General features: G+C 49.9%; 2 protein-coding genes across 6 annotated transcripts in view; one reads left to right on the top strand and one right to left on the bottom strand.

Annotated features, from left to right (window-relative positions):
- NCKAP1L (NCK associated protein 1 like) overlaps positions 1-6,659 on the bottom strand; it is a 70,887-nt gene extending 64,228 nt beyond the window's left edge. Inside the window, exons 1-2 of one of the 2 annotated variants that reach the window (XM_038378851.2) lie at positions 6,245-6,659; positions 314-424 (exon numbers count right to left, since the gene is read on the bottom strand). In XM_038378851.2, coding sequence (XP_038234779.1) covers positions 314-424; positions 6,245-6,346 — 213 coding nt within the window. In that variant the 5' untranslated portion in view covers positions 6,347-6,659. The remainder of the gene's footprint in view (positions 1-313; positions 425-6,244) is intronic. The other variant, XM_043506800.1, reaches the window with a different exon arrangement.
- The window catches only part of LOC119845976 (protein D7-like), a 38,641-nt gene that overhangs the window by 10,660 nt on the left and 3,586 nt on the right, over positions 1-24,395 (top strand). The window contains exons 2-7 of one of the 4 annotated variants that reach the window (XM_043506801.1): positions 2,974-3,106; positions 6,110-6,182; positions 13,806-13,903; positions 16,226-16,349; positions 17,970-18,059; positions 23,125-23,200. In XM_043506801.1, the coding sequence (XP_043362736.1) occupies positions 13,811-13,903; positions 16,226-16,349; positions 17,970-18,059; positions 23,125-23,200 (383 nt within the window). In that variant the 5' untranslated portion in view covers positions 2,974-3,106; positions 6,110-6,182; positions 13,806-13,810. Of the gene's footprint in view, positions 1-2,973; positions 3,107-6,109; positions 6,183-10,032; positions 10,177-13,805; positions 13,904-16,225; positions 16,350-17,969; positions 18,060-23,124; positions 23,201-24,395 lie in introns of those variants that run through there. The other 3 variants (XR_006278394.1, XM_038379006.2, XM_043506802.1) reach the window with 3 other exon arrangements.

The following is a 24,395-nucleotide window of genomic DNA, read 5'->3' on the forward strand; positions in this document are numbered from 1 at the left end:
TGTACAGATCCAAGGACCGCGCCGACAGGGGGGCCTGTACAGATCCGAGCACCGTGCCGGCAGTGAGGTCTTGTACAGATCCGAGCACTACCCTGGCGGGGGTGGAGGGTGTATGGATCCGAGCACTGTGCCAGCATGAGGGGGTGCCTGTAGAGAACTGAGCGCCACGCTGGTGGCAGGGGAGGCTATATATATTCGGGTGCCGCATCGGCAGCAGGACCTCTCCAGATCTCAGCAGGAGGCCTGTACAGATCTAAGTGGGAGCTTTACCATGGGGCAGGGGCTGAGCCTCTGGCTGAGGGAGGCTGCTCACCGTGCTGCTCCGCGCGTCCACATTTGGGAACTTCTTGTTGATGTATTTGATGGAGGGCTCCATGGTCTTCTCGGTGAAGAAGGGGGGTTTGGACCTGGGGTCTGAGCATGTCTGTAACAGAGAAAGCCCGAGGGCGTCAGCAGGAATGAGCCTCCAGGCAGGGCAGGGACAGCTCCAGGGGTTCCTGCTGTCCACAGAACTGTCCCTGCACTCACCCAAACAGGTGCCACCTGACTGCCAGAGAAATCTATCCCCTGCCCAATAGTGATGCTCCTCAATGAGTGCCCACAGCCCCTGCTATCCCAGCCCTGGGCTCCTCCCCATTCCCCACCCCAGCTCTGTCAATGCCCCTCAACCCTGGCCTGCAGCAGGGGTGCCAGTTAGTAGGGACAGTTTAGTACAGGAGGTGGGCTCTTAACTGCACAGCCTGAGTGTGGAACGTGCGTTGGCAGAGGAGACCTGCTGCTCCCAGCTTGTGCCGCTGGGCAGGGAGTCAGGATTCTGTTTACAAACAGAGGCAGAGTGATTAAGATAAGAAACAGGGTTCAGAGTAGCAGCCCTGTCAGTCTGTATTCGGAAAAAAGAAGAGGAGGACTTGTGGCACCTTAGAGACTAACAGATTTATTTGAGCATAAGCTGTAGCTCACAAAAGCTTATGCTCAAATAAATTTGTTAGTTTCTAAGATAAGAAAAGACTGGTAATAAAATTAAGGATCTGGAAGTCCTTAGATGAGCCTCTGGGGGTGGAGGGTTTGAAGAGAGAACAGGGGACTCAGAAGACATACAGCCAAACCCTCTAAGCCAAGGTTGTATTCAGAAAAGAGGTAGATTTGAGGGCGTAGGTGAAAATAAGTGGTCAATAGCCCGGGAAGGGCTAGCACTGTATAGAGAAGTTCCCACTCTACCTGTGAAAAAGAAAAGGAGTACATGTGGCACCTTAGAGACTAACAAATTTATTAGAGCATAAGCTTTCGTGAGCTACAGCTCACTTCGTCGGATGCATTTGGTGGAAAAAAATTTTTTTTTTAACTTGGTGCCCCAAATTTCGTGGTACCCTACGCAGCTGCATGCTGCTCCAGCCCCTGCTTTGCCTCTTCCCCATGGCCCCCACCCCTGCTCCGCCTCTTCCCACCCCTGCTCCGCCCCGCCCCCAATCCAGCTCCTTCCCAAAGCCCCACCCTGCTCCGCCCTGCCCTTACCAGCGGCGGTAAGTAGAGCAACCCAGCCCCAGCCCACTCCACTCCCCTGGCTCCCAGTCGTGCCGCCAGTGAGTGCTGGGGGCCAGTTCTCCCTGTCCCCCAAGCCTGGGAGCTAGGAGAGCAGAGCGGAGCAGGCTGGGGCCTGGTCACTCCACTTCCCGCCGCCCCATGAGTGCGGGGTTGGGCCTGCAGATATGCTAAACATTCATATGCCCCTTCATGCTTCAGCCACCATTCCAGAGGACATGCTGATGATGCTCACTAAAAAAAGAATGCATTAATTAAATTTGTGATACAATTCTCCCCCAGAGAATTGAATGTCTCCTACTCTGTTTACCCGTATTCTGCCATATATTTTGTGTTATAGCAAACTCGAATGATGACCCAGCACATATTGTTCATTTTAAAAACACTTTTGCTGCAGATTTGACAAAAAAAAAAGTGTGATTTTTTTTTTTAAAGATAGCTACAGCACTCGACCCAAAGTTTAAGAATCTAAAGTGCCTTCCAAAAATTTGAGAGAGACAGGGTGTGGAGAATGCTTTCAGGAGTCTTAAAAGAACAACACTCAGATGTGGAAACAAAAACAGAACCAAAACCACCAAAAAAGAAAATCAATCTTCTGCTGGTGGCATCTGACTCAGATGATGAAAATGAACATGCGTCAGGATCATTATTGAGCAGAACCCGTCATTAGCATGGACGCATGTCCTCTGGAATGATGGATGAAGCATGAAGGGACATATGAATCTATAGCGCATCTGGCATGTAAATATCTTGTGACACCAGCTACAACTGTGCCATGCGAATGCCTGTTCTCACTTTCAGGTGACTTTGTAAATAAGAAGCAGGCAGCATTATCTCCCGTAAATGTAAAACTTGTTTGTCTGAGCGATTGGCTGGTTGACCAAGGAGTAGGACTGAGTGGACTTGTAGACTCTAAAGTTTTAGATTGTTTTGTTTTTGAGTGCAGGGTTGTTTTTTTGTTTTTTTGTTTGGTTTTTTACATAATTCTACATTAGAACTTATTTGTAAGTTCAACTTTCACGATAAAGAGATTGCATTCCCGTACTTGTATTGGGTGACTTGAAATACTATTTCTTTTGCTGCTTTTTTACAGTGCAAATATTTGTAATAAAAAATGAATATGAAGTGAGCACTGTATGCTTTGCATTCTGTGTTGTAACTGAAATCAATATATTTGAAAATGTAGAAAACATCAAAAATATTTAAATAAATGGTATTCCTTTATTAACAGTGCAATTAATTGTGATTAATTTTTTTAATTGCTTGACAGCCCTAGTTTTCTATATTCTCCTGTGAAAATTGCAACTCAATCATTGTAGTGTTGTTTCAGAGCCTTCTGGAAAGTAACTAGCTTTTAAACAGAAGTGAAAGCAGTGTTGCCAACTCTCATGATTTTGTCATGAGTCTCATGATAATTATTGTTTTCCTTTAAAGCTCCAGTTCTTCGAGTCAAATGGATGTGTGACGATTTCAGCCTTCATTGTTAAAGAAAAATAATATTCCCTTGGCTGTGGAGACAGCTTCAAAATGTGACCCTAGCAGGCCCTAAAGGCTCAAAAAGCAGAATGTAAATAAAAAGAACACCAATGCTATTATTTTTACATAATCTCATGATTTTAAAGCCAATTTCATGATTTTTGGTGAGCCTGGTTCATGAGTTTTGAACATTTGGGTTGGCAATATTGTGAAAGTGACTTGAAAGTCTCACTCAGAGAGCCCTAGGTAGGTGCAGTATAAACTCACGGAGCCTTGCCCTAGTAGGATGTTTCCAAAGGTTAAAAGGTTAACCAAGCTTGGTGAACTACAAAAATATGATAGAAAATCATCTAGATTTTTCTACATTTGGTTAAATTGTTGTATTCAAGAGTAAGAATATACATTAAAATTGTAAAGCTAACCAGTGTCCCTTGAGTGACTTGACACAAGATGTTGAAACATGTTTGTATTAGAGCTGAGTAGCTCTAATAGTTATTTAGTTTTCTTTCTTTATATGGGAATTAGATACAGTGCTGCTATCAGCGAATTTTAAACTATTCTGCAAAAAAACTAGAGTTTTCAGGTGCCTAAGTAGCCCTTGGCATCACAGTTAAAGTTGCCGCCCTCCCCCAAAAATTAAATGGCACACCTGGCCTGCAGCCTCTCCCAGCCCTGTGGAGCAGTGGGTGGATGCAGGGACTGGGTGCAGTGAACTCATGATGCCATTTAACCTTCCATGGGTTGGCTAATAGAAGGAGCTGGCTGGGGTGTCTGTTCATCACTGCCCCCTACTGGGTTGAAACAGAGCTGCTCAACTGTGTGGAATAGACCATGTACTGCAGGGGTGGGGGGGAGTCAATTATTTTTTGTCAAGGTCCAAAATTCTTAGTCAAGGTCCAGACTCCAGGGAAACTAATACAAACTAACACCAGTGATAACAATAAGTAAATAAAAAGATTTTGGGCTCCCTTCAAAAGTGTCTGGTGATCCAGATGTGGCTTGCAGGCTGCCGATTGGCTACCCCTGCTGTATGGCAAGCAGCGAGGGAAGAGTCCCCTGGGGCAAGCGGAGAGCTTTCAGGCATGGTAGGGCTCTCCTGCTGCTGTGGCACACCCAGAGTTCAGGATCAATGGGTTAAATCAATCTGTGTAAACAAAGGCCAGGAACTTCTCCCCCAGCTTGGGGAGGCCCAGCGGGGAGCCCTAGGGAAGAACAGTCCCGAATGGGAGCAGGGCAGGCCGCTATCACCAGGCCCAGATGGGAAAGAGGAAGCTGCCAGCCAGTCCCACCAGGAAGGGGGCAGGTGGCAGCTGTTTCCGGTTATGGCTGGAACACCTCCAGCAGCCTCTTGCCCCAGCTGGGTGCTGACCCCCAGGGCACTGGCACATTAGCCAGTCTAACTGCAGCAACCTAGCAATAGCCAAATCAGGTGACCCTCAAGTGTAGAGAAAAGGCCCCCTCCCCCATGCTAACCCCCACTCTGATCACTGTCCCAGTAATGCCTAACATTCATCATCCAACAAGGATCCTCAGTGACTTCAGATAGCTGGGTCCATCTCCTCCTCCTCATGTCACAGATGGGGAAACTGAGACACTGTAGGGGTGGGGACACAGTCAGGGGCAGAGCCTGGGAGGGAATCAGGAGTCCTGTCTCCTACCGCTGCAGTCTGCTAGGCCCATGCTCCCAGCCCCAGCAGCACACACAAGCTAGGATTTTGCCTCCAGCCATTGCTGGTTGGGAGGGGGAATGTGGGTGTCTGTTAAGCATGTTACAATCTTGAGGAACCCAATAAATGCAAGAGCTGCTGAACCTGCCAGCCCAGCATAGGATGGGGCAGCCCACAATGAAAGGGGCCAGGGTACAGCCAAGCTGGGGTTCAGGGTGAGTTCACTGATTACCTGTTCGTGCTCTAAGCAGATCACACACTGAGCTGGGATCCCTGGGGATTGGGAGTCACTCCCCCTGCCCCTGCCTCTGCCCCTACAGCAGGATCTATAGCCAGAGGAGCCTGCCTCCAGGCTGTGCACTGGGTGTGGCTCGCAGGAGATTTGAGGCCCTGGGGTGGGCCCACCTGGGAGCAGCCGGTTTCCTGAGGTTTCCACCAGCTGGGTCCAAAATCTCAGGGAGCAACTCAGTGGGTTTGAGCCTGAACCTTCGCCCTGCATTGTCCTCAGCTGAACCTTAGGCTGAATTCCAATCCAAACCCCCCTCCCTTCCCGGGCACCTCAGGAATGAACCCTCATAGCTGTCATGAAGGAGCTGTTAGCCCATGGGATAGTGAAAGAAATCAAGAAGAACAGGAGGACTTGTGGCACCTTAGAGACTAACAAATTTATTTGAGCATAAGCTTTCGTGAGCTACAGCTCACTTCATCAGATGCATTTGGTGGAAAATACAGTGGGGAGATTTATATCCACACACAGAGATCATGAAACAATGGGTGTTACCATACACACTGTAAGGAGAGTGATCACTTAAGATGAGCTATTACCAGCCGGGGGGGGGGGGAGAAAAACCTTTTATGGTGACAAGCAAGGTGGGCCATTTCCCGCAGTTAACAAGAACTTCTGAGGAACAGTGGGGGGTGGGGCGGGGGGGGAGAAATACCATGGGGAAATAGTTTTACTTTGTGTAATGACTCATCCACTCCCAGTCTCTATTCAAGCCTAAATTAATTGTATCCAGTTTGCAAATTAATTCCAATTCAGCAGTCTCTCGTTGGAGTCTGTTTTTGAAGTTTTTTTAGTTGAAGGATAGCCACCCTCAGGTCTGTAATCGAGTGACCGGAGAGATTGAAGTGTTCTCCGACTGGTTTTTGAATGTTATAATTCTTGACGTCTGATTTATGTCCATTTATTCTTTTATGTAGAGACTGTCCAGTTTGACCAATGTACATGGCAGAGGGACATTGAAAGAAATCAACTTCCCCTAAGTCCTAGAACAAGTCTGGCAGCACTGGGACCCCCGACCACCTCTTCCTGCTCTAACTGCTAGACCCCACTCCGGTCGCTGGGCCAGAAGTAGAGTCCAGGCATCCTGGCTCCCATGCACCCCTGCTCTAACCACTAAACCCCACTCTCCTCCCTGGACCAGGAATGAAGGCATGCTGGCACCCAGCCCCTTGCTCTAATCACGGAAGAACCATCCTTTCCCAATCAAGCCAAAGGTAAGGCTGGTGCAAACTCAGCCTCCCCTCCCCCCCGAACCCCGGAGGTCGGCCACACCCACCTTCTTGATGTTGTACATGCGGATGAGGACGCCCTTCCCCCTGTCATTGAGGATCGTCAGCTTCTCCGCGAACTTGTGCTGGTAGATGGAGGGCAGAGACATCTCCCCAGGCGAGATCTCACCCCTGCTCCACACCCAGTAACCCACTGGAAGGAGAAGGCCAGGCCTTCCAACGGCTACACACCCGGCAGGCACCAAGCCACCAAAATGGCAGGTCTGCGCTGCGGGGGAGGGGGCTGCATTACTGCTGCTCCTCCAGTTGGTGCTTCCTCTTCGACTGGGGCGGGGGGGGGTGGAGGTGGGGCAGGGGGAGGGGAGACAGCAGGGATCCCACTGTCTGATTGGTCCAGGCACTCGAAGCCATCGCAGAGCCGAGCTTCACTCCACAGCGACACTTCCCCAAGTGCTGGCAGCAGCTTCCCCTTTTGGGCCGTGGCTTCCTGGGCTGGGCTCGAGGGCGGGGACTCAACAGGGCCTCAGGGCCGTGCGGCAGCCCCCATCGCACGGAGCAACGGTCTGCTCCGCTCTTGCCAAACCCCGGCTGTTTGACAGCCCCTGAAGATTCGCCATCAGCCCTTGGCCGAGCGGGGCCTGAGCTGGACCCAGGGGTGCAAGGCTCACTCCTCAATGCCCCCTGCCGTTCACACCAGTACAAAACAAGTGAAAACACCAACACCCTGATCCAGGGGCGACAGATTCTGCCTAGAAGTGGGGGGGGGGGGCATGAGGCCCTGCACACTTTGTGGCCACACCATTCTCTTCCCCAAAGCCCTGCCCTCCCAGCCAAGTCACAGCCGGGCTGGGCCAGGGAGCCTCCATCCTGTGTCCCCACCCCCTGGGCCCCCTACCCAGGGCAAGTAAAAAATCCATGCCTCCCCACATTTGCCCAGGCTCCCTGGGCTGGGCTCCACTTCCTGCCTAGCTGGGAGGTGGGGCCTTGGGGGGAAGAGGAGGGGCAGAGGGCCAGGTGAAAAGTGGACAGGCCAGGCCTCTTGCCCCCCCATCTCTGTTCTGGTGCCCCTGCCCTGATCTGGCCTTGCATGACACCCATGTTGCATGGGCCTGGCCCTGGATGATGGCTTGAAGTACAAGGCCACAGAGAACCAGGGCCATGAGCAGCTGATACAAGACTCGATTAATAACAAATTAAAGGAGCGTTATGTAATTCATGCAAATCAGCAAGGATTTATGGAAAACAGATCCTGTCAAACTAACTTGATAGCTTTTTGATGAGATTACAAGGTTGTTTGATTAAGGTAATAGTGTTAATGTAACAGATTTAAACTTCTGTAAGACATCTGACTTGGTGTCCATGACATTTTGATGGAGATTCTAGGGAACAATTGTTTCAGAGTAGCAGCCGTGTTAGTCTGTATTCGCAAAAAGAAAAGGAGTACTTGTGGCACCTTAGAGACTAATAAATTTGTTAGTCTCTAAGGTGCCACAAGTACTCCTTTTCTTTTTTAGGGAACAATTGTGACACCTCTTGGCACCCTCCAGCTCCTGCTTTGCCTCCTAGCAAGGGGCACTCCCGCACTTTGAGAAACCTGGAAACCTTCCAAATGAAGGGTGCTAGACAAGGATCCATCCACGACACTACAGTCACAATGGAGCCAGGGAACCTGGGGACAAGATGTTTCCAGTCTGTGGGATGGATGGGAGAGCAGCCCGGGGGGCAGTCTAAAGAAGGAAACTCTCCCAGGAACAAATTCCTCTGGGGGAACTGACTGGCCTTGTGGAGGATTATGGCCTCTTGTGCAGGTTCTGAGGCCTAGCTCACTGCCTCAAGAGTGCCCCCTCTACTAGGACACCTGAGTGGGTCATAAACTGCCTGTGTATGAGGCCTAATCAGGTTAGAACACCATGCTCTAGCCTTGGATCTTAACCTGCTCCTACCAGACAGCTCCCTCTCACAGTGTGGGCAGCCCCACGGCCACAGAAAGTCATTGCCTTGAGCTGTGTATGGGGGAGGGTGGGGGTCAGTCTAATTCCTAGTGGCCCTGTTGCCGATTCACAGGGTCTATGGCCAGCCTGTAACCTGTCCCTTGGGAGTAACCCTGGTAGTGTGCCTGGCCCCATGGACCTGCACAGTTCCACAGAGCCAGGCCCATGGCTTCCACGATTCCAAAACTTGATCCTTGTCTCTCCTTGGCACCACACAGAGAAACCAGCAAGCCAGACCCCTGCTGGAGGCTTGTACTGACATTATCTGCTTCAGGGCACAGCGTCCTCAGGGAGGATTTGAAGCGACATCAGCAGCTTTTCAAAACAGATCAGGGTCTTTTAGTGAACTGGAACCGAGCATGGGAAGTCCTTAGGTCAGCAGAGAGAAATAAAGTTAAAGAAAGACTCCATCTGGCCAAGCCAGAGCAATCCACCAGCCAAGTGATCAGGACACCAGTTCTGATTCTGGCTCTCTGGCTCACTCAGTTTGACCCAGGTGAGAGCAAGCCAGCCTCTTCCAAAAGCCAGGTCTGCTTCCCTTCCTCCACCTCTTACTGGAGATTAGTCCTTTGTCTTCAGGCAGAGCCACCCTGAGTTCACATACTGCCTGCCTGAGCTTCTCACACTTTGGTGTCAATTGTTCAGCCCTTGGGACTTCCATTGTCTTTTCAGATTCTCTGTTGTTATATGGGTGGGTTTCCACCAGTTCCTTAAGGACCCATCCTTCCATCTCAGACAGTGATTTAACTCTTTTGCACCTACTGAGTAGCAACGCAAATTACAGAGGGAAACCGCAGTATAGGTAGGAGTCATAAAAATATTACAGACTGTCCCCATTTCGCCACTGGCCCTAACTGGCCTCCTGGCTGGCAGTGCCAGGAAAGAGACAAAGACTGAGCTGAGCTGTTTGCGGGGCAGTGCAAGAATCTTTCATTGCCATTTGCGTGTTGGGGGATAAGGAGATGAATGAGCCTGTAGCACCAACTCTCTGGCACCTCCCACCATCAATATCACCACACATAGTGGCTCACTGGCCAGTTGATCATGATGTAAGACACAAGAACACCTAGGGGCCCAACCGAAATTAGGGCCCTGTCATGCCAGGCACTACACAGACACAAAGCAAGAGACATCCCTGCCCCAGGGGGTTCACAGTCTGAATGGACAGGACAGACACAGAGTGGGTGGGGAAACAGAGGGCAAGCAACTTGCCTAAGTCACACAGCAGGCCAGGGAATAGAAGCCATGTCTGAGAACTCCCAAGTCCCAGGCCAGTGCTCTCCCCACTGGGCATTGCTGCCTGCCTGACTCACTTGCTGAGCCCAAGAGGCACTAGGGAGACAGATTTTCAATAGCTTAGGATCCCAGGATCAACTTGCATTCCCTTGGAATCTATCACAATTGCAAGTGTCAGGTTCCCAGCATGGCACCCACCAGGGGTCTCTAGGGAAACCACCAGCTCCGGAGTCCTCAGCATCATCAGGGGTCTCCCATCCAGGCGCTGTCCCAGCACAGCCCTACTGAACAAGGGGAGCACCAGGCTCCAGCCCAAGCTGGCATTAAGGCTCCCCCGTGTTGTCTGCGTACACCACGCAGCAGCATAGGATGATGTCACTGAGCAGTCTGAAAGCTCCTTTGCCATTGGCCAGGCCCTCAGGGGCACCTGCACCCAGTTCCAGAACTTAAACCATGCAGCTGTTTAGCCTTCATTCCATGGGAACGGCAGGGCCCCATCCCTGCACAGGGACCCCCAAGCTGAGCCAAGTAAGGAGCCATATAAGCCAGCCATAGCCACCACCAGGGGGAGCTTGTTTTCATACTTGGGAATAGATTGAAGGGAGGATTTTATCGGAGAGATAAGGTAGGAATTTGCCCTCACCTGTGCTAAATAAGTGGCCTATAAAAGGAGCTGAACAAGCTGCTTGATGAGAAGAACAGGGGTGGCTGGCCAGGGCATAGCAGCCAGAGAAGGACTGTCTGTGGGGGTGGTGAGTATAGACAAGACTCTGTGGGAAGAGTTATGGTGGAGTAAGATCAGGGTTTGGTGCTTAAAATTAGCCTTAAAGAGACTGTCTCTCTGGGATTGTTTAGTTGGTGTCTGGTTTCTAGCTCCAATGCTGGCCTCTCTTTACTCAGAGGGGTAGGGGCTGGGAGGGAAAGTAGCTGCTGTGGAAACCTAGGGAAAACTGGAGATGGGAGTTGAAAAAAAACTAAAAGCAACCTAGCTTCTGAACCGAGTGGTATCTCGGCTTGAGTTGAGATCCTGGGAAGGGGGTGGAGAGCTAGCAAAGGCACTTACAAAATATTCAGTGGGAGGCTTTCTAGCTACCTTAGCCTGTTGAAGCTGCGATAATAGCAATACCTAGGGTTTCTACTGAGCCAAACCACTCCATATCTCAAAGTGCTTGGTGCTGGGCAATGGAGCAGTGCAATGTTGTCTGCATTTCATGGCTGTGATGCAGCAGTATGTGTGCTGGGCTTCTTAGCTCTATGAGCCAGGTCCTTGTGCTGACCCTGTAAGGCAGGGGTTCACAGAAGGTTAGGACTGGAAGGGACCTCAGGAGGCTATCTAGTCTAACCCCCTACTCAAAGCAGGCCCAACACCAGCAAAATCATCCCAGCAGGGCTTTGTTAAGCCAGGCCTTAAACCTCTAAGGATGGCGATTCCTCCACCTCGCTAGGTAACCATTCCAGCACTTCACCACCCTCCTAGTGAAATAGTGTTTCCTAATATCCAGCCTAGACCTCCCCCACTGCAACTTGAGACCATTGCTTCTTGTTCTGTCATCTGCCACCACTGAGAACAGCCTAGCTCAGGGGTGGGCAGACTATGGCCCACAGGCTGGCCCATGAGCTGTTTTAAGCAGGCATGTGAGCTCCTACTGGGGAGCGGGGTCTGGGGCTTGCCCTGCTCCACCTAGGGTGCTGGGTCAAGGGCTGCACCATGGGGCTCCTGGAAGCCATGGCATGACACCACTCCGACTCCTACACATTCCAGTGGCCCCCTCCAGCACTCCAATGGGAGCTGCAGCGGCAGTGCCTGCCAATGGGTCAGTGTGCAGCCAGGGCCGGCAGTATGTTTTTTTGCCGCCCCAAGCGGCAAAGGAAAATCCCGCCAAAGAGGGAAGCGGAGGAGCTGCTGCTGGCATGCCTCCGAAAGCCGCCACAGTGCCGCCCTTTCCTGTTTGCCACCCCAGGCACCTGCTTGCTAGGCTGGTGCCTAGAGCCAGCCCTGTGTGCAGCAGAGCTGCCTGGCTGCACCTCTGTGTAGGAGCTGGAAAGGGGAGATGCCACTGCTTCTGGGAGCTGCTTGAGGTAAGTGCTGCCTGGAGCCTGTACCCCTGAGCCTCTCCCCATGCCCCAACCCCCTGCCCCAGCCCTGATCCTCCTCCTGCTCTCCAAACCCCTCGATTCCCACCCCAAACCTCTCATCTTCAGCCCCACCCCAGAACCTGCACCCTAACCAGAGCCCTCATGCACCCCCAATTTTGTGAGTATTCATGGCGCACCATACAACTTCTATTCCCCGATCTGGCCCTCAGGCCAGAAAGTTTGCCCACCCCTGGCCTAGCTCCAGCCTCTTTGGAACCCCACTTCAGGTAGTTGAAGGCTCCTATCAAATCCCCCCTCAGCCTCTCATAAGTCATGTGCCCCAGCCCCCTAATCATTTTTGTTGCCCTCCGCTGGACTCTCACCAATTTGTCCACATCCTTTCTGCAGGGGGGGGCCCAAAACTGGATGCAATACTCCATTGATAACTAGTGAGGTCACATCTGTTTTCTTTCCGAGGCCCTGACAACATCCTATTAAACTCCATAGCCCACTTGTACCACAACAACTGTGTTTTGGCATATGAAAGCCAAGACCAGCATGGGGGGTGGGGGAGGTTTCAAGCAGGGCAACTGCCTGGTGCCCTAGGGTGTCCAGTGAAGCTAAGTTGCTCAGGCTTCAGCTTTAGCCCTGGTTGGCGGGGCTTGGAGCCCCTGACTTCATCCCCCTGCAGTGGAGCTTTGGCTTTGAGTGCCAGCAAGTCTAATATCAGCCCTGCTTGTGCTGCCCCCCCCCCCCCCCCCCCCGGGGACCCTGACCCCTGGTTGAGAACCACTGCTGTAAGGCACTGGGGACCTGATCTGCCTTGCCTGGCCCCAGGCATTGATGTGACTAGCCCAGGATGGAAATGTGTGATGTCATTTCATAGCAGTGTAAAGTCAGCATGATTCACAAGAGAGGTCTGGCCCTCTGTAAGCAGCATGGTTCTTGTTGGTGCTACTTTCATGGCTGTGTCCAGAGGCAAATCTACTGCTCAAGCCTTGTCTGGGGAAGGAAATCTTCTCCCTCCCCCCCCCCCCCCAAAAAGTTTTTGCCAGAGCCTTTGCTTTATCCACAGAGATAATTGTGGGAGGGGGGCTAGAGCACTGAACTGGGACTCCACAGACCTGGGCTCCTTTCCTAGTTCTGCCACTGGCCTGTTGGGTGACCTTAACCAAGTCGCTTCCCTTTCCTGTGCCTCCATTCCCCATCTGTAAAATGCTGCAGAGCACTCTGAAAGAATGAGGTATTTATTATGTTGGGGGCAGAGGGAGAGAGGGTCATTGACTGGCATAGCTATAATGGTATAACATTAGACTAGTCCTGCCAGTCGGCTTCCCAGTGTAGCCAAGCAACATTGCTCAAATGGAGCAGAGTTCTCTTGGTGCTTTGCACACACATTGGGGCTGAGCTCCACCGGGTGTCTCTGAAGAACACTCAGGAGTCCTTACCGTGCAGAAAGCAGCACTTAGCACTCTGTAAACATTCGTCACTTGTAGGCCAGGCCTCCGCCTTCAGTCTGCCTCCACTTAAAACTGAGGTGGCTGCAGCTAAGGTGCTGGAGGAGGTGGCTTTCCTGCAGTGACAGGAGGAGCCCATCTCTCAGTGTAAGCTGTGTCTGAGCTACAATGTTATGCCAGCATAATTACAGCATCGCAGCTATGCTGCTGTAGACCAGTGGTTCTCAACCTATTCACCATCGTGGGCTACATATGTGGCCCACAATGTGTTATGTGGGCCGCATCCAGTACTACCTGTATGGCCATGAGGATGTCATATGGGCTGCAGCTCTGGGCTTATTAGGCCGTGCAGGTTCAGAGCCACTGCTATAGACCCTGTAGTGTAGACAAGCCTTTGCGCTTCAACAGCTGTCTGCATCCCCAGCTGGGTGCCAGCTGAAGTGTCAATATCTCTTGGTGAAAACCATGCTCCCAACCTTGCCTGTCTGCTGGTGTATCTGGGATGGCTCTTTGCCAGCTCCTGTGTCATCCCCATGGCAGGTGGGCAATGCTAGCAAGGCCTGTGGCTCTTGCCTTGAATCTATGGAGCCTGGTGTCTAACACCCCAGCTCCTGGAGATGTGACACTAGGAGGAGGATGCTGGCCTCAATGTAAGGGGGGGGTGGCTGGCCGGCCCCTCACTGGGGTTCCTGGGTTGACCCTCTCCCAGTACCCAAAGGAAAGGGGACAGTCAGTCTCAGGATCTTGATTTCTCACTGGCCCTTCCCCAAGGCCAATGAAGGCATCACCCCAGGCAGCCTACCCCTCCTTCTGGCCTCACTGTGCATTGTGTGCCTTCTGTTATACAGGTGTAATGGATCCTGAGCGGCTCATCCCATGCCCCTATAACAAAAACCACCAGATCCGAGCCTCCAGGTTCCCCTACCACTTGGTCAAATGTGAAGAGGTAAGAGCAAGCTACCCAGTGGGACAGAGTCTGAGGTGCCCAGAGAGGAGATGGCCATCTGTCTCTGTTCTCTACAAACTTTTTCTCTGCCTCCAGTGCAAACTCAAAATGGGAAATGACTGCCTAGGAAGGAGCACTGCAGAAAAGGATCTGGGGTTTATAGTGGATCACAGACTAAATGTCAGGTTTCAGAGTAGCAGCCATGTTAGTCTCTATTTGCAAAAAGAAAAGGAGGACTTGTGGCACCTTAGAGACTACAACTTTATTTGAGCATAAGCTTTCGTGAGCTACAGCTCACTTCATCAGATGCATACCAATATATGTAGCTCAGGAAAGCTTATGCTCAAAGTTGTTAGTCTCTAAGGTGCCACAAGCCTCCTTTTCTTTTCAGACTAAATGAGTCACAATGTACTATTATTGCGTGGTTTGTTTGTTTGTTTCAAACATTATTCTGGGATGTAATGGCAGGAGTGTTGTAAGACAAAAAAAGTAATTCTTCACCTGTATTCAACATTAATAATACCTGAGCTGGAGTATTGTCCTGTTCTAGGCCTATCACTCCAGGGGAGATGTAGACAAATTGGAGACAGTCCGGAGGAGAACAACAAAAGTGACTAAAGGTCTAAAAAACATGACCTACAAGGAACAATTGAGAAAATTGGGTTTGTTTAGTTGGGGTGGCTAATAGGTCTTGAAGTAGGTAAAATTTCTTATAAAGAGCAGAGTGATCTATTCTCTTTATCCACGGAGGACCAAACGAGATAATGGGCTTGTATTGCAGCAAGGGAGATTTAGGGATCATCTAGGGAGACTTTTAAGAACAGGTTAGATAACACTTGGTCCTGACTCCATGCAGGGGACAGATTAGATGACATTTATGTGAAACTCACACTTGGGGCTTCTCTTCACTGCCCAGTTAACTCTGGTATTGCCCCTACCCTGGCTTCTGTCCATCCACACAAATCCTCTGGCCCATGTGTGGTGGTGCTTCACACCTGGGTTAGCTGGCCCATCCTGGAGTAGGAGGGAGTCTGATTGCCTCTCTTGGTAATCTGCCCACTCTGCACTGAAGACCCAGACTGAACCTGATAGTCCTTTAATGCCTTCCTACAATTCACTGGGGGAAAACATCAGAGCAGCTCAGCTGAGAGCCAGCAGCTACACCTCCTCCTCCCCCTCCTCTGTGGGCCGCTCCCACCCCCAAGAAGTCTGAGCCTTGCATGAGTGAGTGTGGCCCCAGCAGCTTGGGCAGGGCTCTATGGTCTGGCTGTTTACCTGGGCTAGGCCAGCTCAAATGCTGATCACCTGAGTTATGTCTTCACTGCAGGGTTAACCCCTGGAGACACCCAGGCTCCAAAAGCTCCTGAATTTCAAGGCAGCTTAGATCCAGGCCTGCCCTGTGTCACAAAGGGGCTCCAGTGCCTTAGTGAGGTTACACTAATGTCCTTTTAGGATACTCTGGCTGCACAAAGGGGCCTGAAGTGTGTGGAAATGGTCTCCTGGGAAAACAGCCTGCAAAGGGGCCTCCTTGGGTTGGGTGCTGGTTCCAAGCTAGCCCTGCTCCATGCCCCAACATAGGGGACAAGTTGTGGCTGCATTGGGTGTAACTAGAGTAGCTGTGCCCTAGCTATGCTCTGCTTCCCATGGCCGTGAGAAGTAGTTGCTCTAATTTGCAGCAGCAAGGGCGGGAGCTGCTTAGCCAGAGTCTAGGGGGAGCTAAGGTAGCCTGAAGAAAATTCCCCTGTTCCGTTCCCCACCGCTCCCCGCCTCTTCCTGGACTGGGCTGGAGCAACCAAGGATCAAGCTCAAGAAATTCATCACTGCTGCAGATGCCCCAGATTCCCTGCATATATGGGTATGTCTATATGCAGCAGCTAGGGGAGAGTCTCCTGGTCCAGGTAGATGGGCTTAGAGTAGTGGGCCTTGAGCTAGTGCAGTTAAAAATAGTAATGTGGATGTTGTGGCTTGGGCTCTTAAGCCCACTTCTCCCTGTAGGTTTGAAAGTCCAAGCTCCAGTCCACACTATAGTGTCCACGCTGCTATTTTTAGCATGCTACTTTGAGCACCACTAGCTCAAGTCCATCTGTCTAGGCGGGAGGCTTTCTCCAGCTGCAGTGTGTAGACATACTGAGTGGTGCTCTCACTAAGCACTCGGCAAGTCAATGCTTTGTTTCCAGCTCGCCAGTCTTCTGGCTCTGATGCATCCCTAGAGATACTGTTAGCTGCCTCCCCTTATAAGCACCTGTGGAAGCACTGAGCAGAGGCCATGGCAGTACCTCCCTGCAGTCTCTGCATAGTGGCATCTTGTGGCTTCTCTTCCAGAATAACAAGAAAAGAGCCAAAGAGCTGGCCACGTGCCCGTACAATGCTCGCCACAGAGTCCCAAAGCAAGAGCTCCAACTGCACATCTCCACCTGCACGGACAGGGTGCCAGAACTGTTCAGTGGTAAGCTTGGGGGAGGGAGCCAGTGGTAGCACACATGCTTTAATACATGCACGCTCCTGCTGAGTGACTTGACCTGCCCAGCCAAGGGAGTCTGGACTAGGGCATCTTGCTCTTGACACAAATGTAACCACTAAGCAATCTGTAGCTCATGTGATGAGTGCAGGGTATGCACGCAACTACTGTAGGTGCACTTGCTCTGAGCAAGGCTGAGCGCTGTTGCCCAGCACTGTGATGGTACAGAGGGATCAGGTGCTGGCTTAGCTGTACTGGTATAAATTGTGAACATGCAGAGTTTGCCCTAGTGGCTGAAGTCCCAGTGTAGAGCACCACAAGCCCCCCTGTTTTCCTCATTAGCAGATTCTACAGGAGTTGGCTAGAAATCCCTTCCCCTCCCCAATGCCCATAGCCAGCTATTCATCTCCTGCAGGCTAAGGAAGTAGCCTCATGACTAGCTGGGGCAAGTGCTCACAGCCCAGCACAGCAGGGGGCAGTCACCTGGCATCACTGAAGAGTCGTGGTCTCTACCCATCTGCTCACTGGGGCAGGAGCTACTGACTCTACCGTCTCCCGGGGGAGGAGGGAACAGCCTGCAAGCGTGCTCTGCTTTCTGGATGCAGTGGGGCCAGCATTTCTGAAGTGCCCAATACCAGGCTCAGCGTGTTGGAGCCCTACTGAATGGCTAACTAGGTGCTGAGGAGAGCCAGTGGGGAATGTCAAGGAAGCATTTTTGTCAGAAAACCCTGATCTCCGTGAACACCTTGTGGGGAAAAGGGTTTTTTGGGCTTTGACACAAATGGCAACTTGGAAAATCTGAGTCCCATTGTTTGGCTCTTGAAACAAAAAATCCAGTTTCTGGTTCAAAACAACCGTTTGAAACTAATTGTAGTTAAAATAGTTCAAAACAAACATTTTTCACTTGAACCAAATTGGGGGAGGGGGGCTAGCTGATTCTGGTGGATTTTTTTGTTTTTGTTTGACTTACTTTTTATCCTGCTTTGGAACAGGAAACTCGCATTTCATTGGGCAGGAATGGGCTTTCCTGTCCCAGCTGTGATGAGAACCTGGCCCCACAGCTGTAACAAGAACTCTGGAGATCAGTGCGTGTACTGAGCCCCATAGGGTCAATGGTATCAGCTCTGCATGAGCTCTGTTTGTTGTAGTGGAACCATATTGACCCCATTGCGTAACATCAGGGTGCTTGTGGGGAGTTCTCTGGCCTTCCCAGCTAGGCTTGTAGGAGCCAACACTTCTCAGCTTGTCAAGCTGTTTGGCTTTTAAAGACTTCCCCATTTTGTGTGTGGCAGGAACTTGGGGGTGGATGAGCTTGTGCCCTGGGGAACAAAGGCTGTCCAGCTGGCTGTAATGAGCTGGGGCCACCACAGGAAACAGACCCTGGACACACTTCAGTCTGACCTGAGCCTGGCTCTGAGGAGAGTTCAGAAAAATCTCCTCTAAGGAGCATCTCAAGTTAAGCATGGCCTCTGACCTCTTGTAATGCTGGGCCTCTGGCTAGCAGAACTGAGCCCTGATCCACATAGACAACCATGTTTCACTCCTAGACCAGCTACCTGACTTCTCCTCTTCCTTCCAAGTCTTGTAACATGTCTCCTCTGCTTGCAGGGACATCAATGACTTTCTGTCCCAAGAAGGAAAAGAAAGAGATGCCAGGATCCTGGCAGTGTCCCCCCTGCCAAGAGGACTGGGAGGCAGGTGAGTGTCAGTGAAGAAGCTGTTGCCAATGATATCAGAGATATGTACCTATGCCTTATAGGACTTGACTGAGGCTATGGTTACACTACAAGTGCTATAGTGTAGGTACTTACTGCAATAGTGGAAGGGGTTTTTCAGTCACTGTAACTAATCCACCCCCTCGAGGAGGCAGCTAGGGTCTTCCATTCACCCACCAGTGTCCATACCAGGGCTTAGGTTGGCTTAACTACATCTCTTGAGGGATGAACATTTCACACTCCAAAAGGACATAGCGAGGTTGGTGTATGTTTTAGGTGTAGACCAGGCCTTGGAGCGTGAAACCACACACCATGATGCCTTTAGCTTTAACAGTCACTACTATACCTTGTCTACACATGGAAGCTGACTGTCATTGCATCACACAATAGCTACGCATCAGTGATACTTCCATGAGTATTTCAGAATCAGTGACTTTGATTCTAGAATAATTAGTGTGCTTGATAAGCAAAGTAATCATGGAATAAAAATCATGCCTGTTAAGAAATAGCCCCCAACTCATTTGGGCACTATCCCAGAATAGCTACTCTGGTCAACTCCCCCTCTAAATAACCCAGTTTAGACCGCTGTGGGCTCTTCCTTTAAATAGGATTAAAGGTTTGGTGCTTCTGGTGGCTAGTGTTTCACTCAACCAGTTTAACACATGCTAAAGTACAACTGCTTTGTCTTGACTAGCTTATTAAATTAAGCTGTATAATGCAGTATTTACCACATGTAAATGCTAAACAAGGTGTACAGTGGCAGGGGTGTGTGTGGTTAACCTGTCAAAAGCCTACTATGGCCAAAGCATGCTGTAACTGACAAGGCTGTCTCCACTTGGGGAATTTTGGGGGCACTGGCAGGCTTCCCCCCAGCCTTGCCCCTGCTGAGCTCCCACAGCTTCAATGTTGGAATTTGACATCAAGGCTCTGGGGCTGCAGGTTTAATATGGTGGCACTTTGTTTCTAGCTGCTGAGGTTTCTCCTGTGCCTGGGTCCTGCTGCCTTATCCAAAGCAGTGGGGCTGCAGGGAGGAGATTCCCATAGCATGGACAAGGCCAGATCCCTGCTGCTAAAATCAGTGAGCAACCATTGGCTCCTCCAGGGCAGGACTGAGCCCTCCTGCTGGCTCTTGCATAAGTAGTTAACACATTTCAAGGGACCATTCATGGTGAAGTGGCCTGTTAACTCCTCTCCAGTCATAGGAGGTGGGGGGAGTTAAGTGGATTATAGATTACTGTACTAAACCATAAATCTAGTCTCTCTTCAATCCATGATTTTTAGTGACTAGCAAAGTTAGGAATTTCAGCTTTCAGGCTTGTCTCTTCCAGGGGTTGTCTTCAGGTGAAGCCTGCACAAGGACTGAGGCCAGATGTAGAGGGCTTGCCTACACTGGCAATGCTAAAGCGCTACTGCAGCACTGCTTTAACATGGCTGGTGTAGTGGCAGCACAGCACTTGGAGAGCTCTCCCCATGCTCTTCTTAAAAAAAAAAACCACCCATCTCCAGCACCAGACCCTGCTTTGAGTTGCTGTGTCCTGGTCTGTGGGGAGCTTGCTTCTGATGATCTTGGAGAGGCTGGCGAGTTGTCTGAAGACCAGAAAATGGGGTTCAGGAAAGATTTCAGAGGTCCCCATTGAGTATGGGTTATAGTTAGAATTGTAGGACTCGAAGAGACCTAGGTCTCCTAGTCCAGTCCCCTGCACTCAAGGTAGGACTAAGTATTGTCTGGACCATCCCTGACAGGTGTTTAGATGTTTTTAAGAGCAGGTTAGACAATGACAGGGATTCCACAACCTCCCTAGACAATTTATTCCAGTACTTAACTTCCTGTCAGGGCAGTTTTTTCCCTATGACTAACCTAAATCTCCTTTACTGCTATTTAAGCCCATTGCTTCTGGCCTATCTTCAGAGGTTTAAAGAAGATAGCTTTTTTCCCCCTCCTTGTAACAACCTTTTATGTACTTGAAAACTGTTATGTCCCTCCTCGGTCTTCTCTCTAGACTGAACAAACCCAATTTTTCTCTTTCAATCTTCCTTTATAGGTAAGGCTATGGTTTAGTTACTGGGTTTTTTAGTAAGTCATGGAGAGGTCATGGGCCATAAACAAAAAGTCACATCCCTTGACCTGTTCATGACTTGTACTATACCCCTGACTAAATCTTGGGAGTGCCATGGGTGCTGGGGCAGGGAACTGTGCCCAATGGGAGCTGCTGGGGCAGGGAACTGTGGGTGGAGGCAGTGCACAGAGCTAGGAGCTGAGGGACATGTTGCTGCTTCCAGGGGGCTGCCCGCTCCCCACAGGTAAGCATCATCCAGAGGCTTCACCTCTTCTCACCCAAACTGCTCCTCCTGCTGTTGGGTGGGGGGTGGCCAAGACTGACCCAGCAGCAGCTAGTGTAACTGGCCCAGGTGCTGCCCGAGTTCTGCAGCAGCCAGTGTCTGGCTCCAGGGCTGCCTGAGCAAGTCACAGAGGTCATGGAATCCATGACTGACTGACTCACAGCTTTACTCATAGGCAGTGTTACTTATTTTTTTCCATCCATGTGTAGAATACATTTTTGTTATATGCACTAAAGTATGTGTGGATGTGCACCTCCAGTAGAAACAAAAAATCTAATTTTTGTTTTTAATATAGTTTACCATAGGGATAATTACTCCAGCTAGGACAGGTTAGGCATTTTAGAACTCACTACTCAAACTACCATTTACTTCAAACCATTTCTCCAGTTTGTCCAGATCACTTTGAATTTTAATCATATCCTCCAAAGCACTTGCAACCCCTCCCAGCTTGGTATTGTCAGCAAACTTTATTCATGTGCTCTGTGTGCCAGTTTGATATCCAATATGGATTCCAGTGTGAGGTGGCAGAGGTGTGCAGTTGAGGTGGGGGGAGGGGTATTCCTGTATTGGAGCAGGTTCTCTTGGAGTATTTGGGTGTCCCATTCCATGATGGGGGAGCTACTTCTCTGGAGTGCCCTTCTTTGGTAAAGGCAGTCTTCAGTATGTTAAGGTATATATCCTGGACTTGCTCCTTGAAGCATATTCTGTGGTATCGTAACATCTACCTGTAGATAACAGATTTTTCTTTTTTTTTTTTTTTGGCACCCAAATAGCCTGAGAACCTGCTTCAATAGGGAAATAAAACACCCCCTCTGACTACACACCCCTAGTTGTCACCTACCACCCCATGCTGCAACCCAAACCAGTACAACATATACCAGGTAGGGACCCCTCCTGAACCACCTCTTCTGCAGCTCCAAGCTTATCAGAAGCAAGGTCCCCACAGACAGAACACACCAACTCACAGCAGCACCAGTCCCATCTAGAACAACAGATGCAAAACTTGTAGATGCATCTCCACTGCTACAGTGATCAAACCCCCTCCCTACAACACATCTTTAAAAATGCCAGGGGGCCTTCATATGCCTATCAGATAATGTGGTATACTAAAATGCCCCAATAACTATGGGGGTGAAACCAGACCATCACTGTGCTCTCGAGTAAACTCTCTCTCAAAAGTGTTAAGACAAAAAAATCCTCACCTGTGGGTGAACAATTTTTGAAGTCCTCGCTCCCTGACTTCAGTCCTCATCCTCAAAGGAAACCTGCACACACCCTTCAAAAGACAGGCCGGAGAACTTAAATTCCTAACTTTGCTAGACATTAAAAATCATGAACTGAAGAGGATTTACAACTCTTTATATCAGAGGATAACTGGATTTATGTATCAGAGGGGTAGCCGTGTTAGTCTGTATCCACAAAAACAACAAGGAGTCCGGTGGCACCTTAAGGACTAACAAATTTATTTGGGCATAAGCTTTCATGGGTTTAAAAAAAAAATCCTACTTCAGATGCATGGAGTAAAAGCTAGAGGCAGGCATAGATATACTGAGATATGAAGAGGAGGGAGTTGGTTCTCCACTTGTAAGAGAACTCCCTCCTCTTCAAATCTCAGTATATCTATGCCTGCATCTGTAATTTTTTCACTCCATGCATCTGGAACGGGACTTTGTTTTGGGTTTTTTTTAACCCATGAAATCTTGGTCTTTAAGATGCCACTGGACTCCTCACTGGATTTATGGCTTATTACAACAATCTGTAACCCACTAACAATCCCCCCAGCTGCCTTCCCCCTCTTCCTTCTCCTCCCCCCACCCTCCAGTGATTGGAGGGGTTTTAACACTTCACATTGAATGGTACCTTTGTTTAGAATATATGCCATCTGTTCCACTTGTGTTTAGCTCTGAAGCAGCTCTGAGTAGCTTTCCCAGCCCTGAAGATGAGCTCTTTGTGGTTCCAAAGCTTATCTCTCACCAACTGATATTGATCCAATAAAAGATTGCCTCTCCACCCCATCTCTCTCATCCTGGGACAGACACTGCTACACCAATACTGCAAACATCTCATGAGTTATCAGTCTTGTGATCAGGAAAAGTCTCTTGCAAACAAGCCTATATCCTCTCCAAGCCTCTGGCAGGCCCTAGCCCTATCAATTGCAAGCTTAACTGTTTGTACAGGTATAAAACCTCTCTGGGCTGTTACTGAGGGCCTGAGCATGTAACCCTTCAGGGTGTTGGCAGTGCTTTCAAATCCCAAGAGAATCCCTTCCACCAGACCGGCTAGCACCCTGGCATTGATTCCTCTGCTTGTCCATGCCCCTTATGACTCAAGAGGGCAGCAGGATCAGGGCTAGCACAGTGGGCATTCATAAGAATAGCCATACTGGGTCAAACCAATGGTCTAGCCCAGTATCTGGTCTTCTGACAGTGGCCAGCACTAGCTGCTTCAGAGGCAGTGAACAGAACAGGTCAACTTCCAAGTGGGCCACTCCCAGCTTCTAGCAGTTAGGCTTAGGACACCCAGAGCATGGAGTTGTATCTTCCTTCTGAAGCACAACCAAGGAGAACTCTGGAACAGGATCTGTTCCAAGTAAGTGGGCTGGGGAGAGAGCAGGGCCTCCTTTTCATGTGATCTGTGGGTGTAGAGTCTTGGTGTGTTAAACCTGTCCAGTAGCCTTTCATTGTGCACTCTAAGCTTTTCCTCCTCAGAAGCAGATGAGCCAGCTGCCACTTCTCCTTTTGTTCTTGGCTTCAAGGCAAATTGCACCTTAAGCGCAAGTCAAAGGTAAGAGCCAACTCTCCTTTCATGTCTTCTAGCAGCCACTTTGCACCCCTTTGGGAAAAGAGGGCCACAGATCAGGCCGGGTCCCCCACTGGCATGAATGACCCAGCTCTATGGGCGTTGAGCTATGGCACTGGCAGTGCTGCTAACTCGGGTAACTATATTGAAGCTCATGATCCTTGGTGACTTTTTTGTAAAGCCCCAGCAGCTGGGAAGCTGAGTGATTTCAAACAAGTGTCGCCCTCCTGGTTGAGAGAAAAGGTTGAAAACACATACTGTGTAAGCCTAAATGCTCCATAACCAGCAGACAAAAAGAAACCAACTCCTAAGATTTCATGGGGTTTTGGGGCCTGACTTTTCAGTTGGTTTGTGTTTTAATATTGTGGCTGGCCACACTGTCTGGCCAGCTGGGTTCTTGCCCTTCGAATAACTCCGTGCACTCCTGCAATAGTCACTCTTGGATGCTGCCGTTCTAGTTGGGTGACCAGAAATCTAACAGAACTTCACTAGAAACACCCCTGCGATACCCAAGGCTGCTGTCAGGGTTCCCTCCCCACTCTGAACTCTGGGGTACAGATGCAGGGACCCGCATGAATGACTGCCAAGCTTATTTCTACCAGCTTAGGCTAAAAATTCCCCAAGGCACAAATCCCTTTTGTCCTTGGATGGTATGCTGCTGCCACCAAGTGATTTAAACAAACATTCACAGAGGGCCACTTGGAGCCCTAGCTCCCCCAAAATATATCCCCCAAGCCCTTACACCCCCTTTCCTGTAGAGGCTTGAGAATAATATCCTAACCAATTGGTTATAAAGTGAACACAGATCAACCCCCCCCGGGTCTTAGGACACTGAAAATCAATCAGGTTCTTAGAAGAACTTCCTTTAGAGACAAGGTAAAAGAATCACCTCTTTAAAATTGGGGTGGAAGAGAACTTTACAGGGTAACAAAAGATTCACAAACACAGAGGAACTCCATCTAGGCTTAGTTCAAAGTTACAAAAAACAGGAATAAACCTCCCTCTAGCAAAGGGAATTCACAAGCTAAAACAAAAGATAATCTAACATGCCTTGCCTGGCTTTACTTTCTATTTTTCTAATATTAGAGGCTGGTTCAGGATTGGTTGGAGGAAATAGATTTTGGCCTGGCCTCTCTCAGTACCAGGAGAGAGAACACTCCACAAAAAGCACCAACATAGT

Source organism: Dermochelys coriacea, chromosome 20, assembly GCF_009764565.3.
Source record: "Dermochelys coriacea isolate rDerCor1 chromosome 20, rDerCor1.pri.v4, whole genome shotgun sequence".
NCBI lineage: Eukaryota > Metazoa > Chordata > Testudines > Dermochelyidae > Dermochelys > Dermochelys coriacea.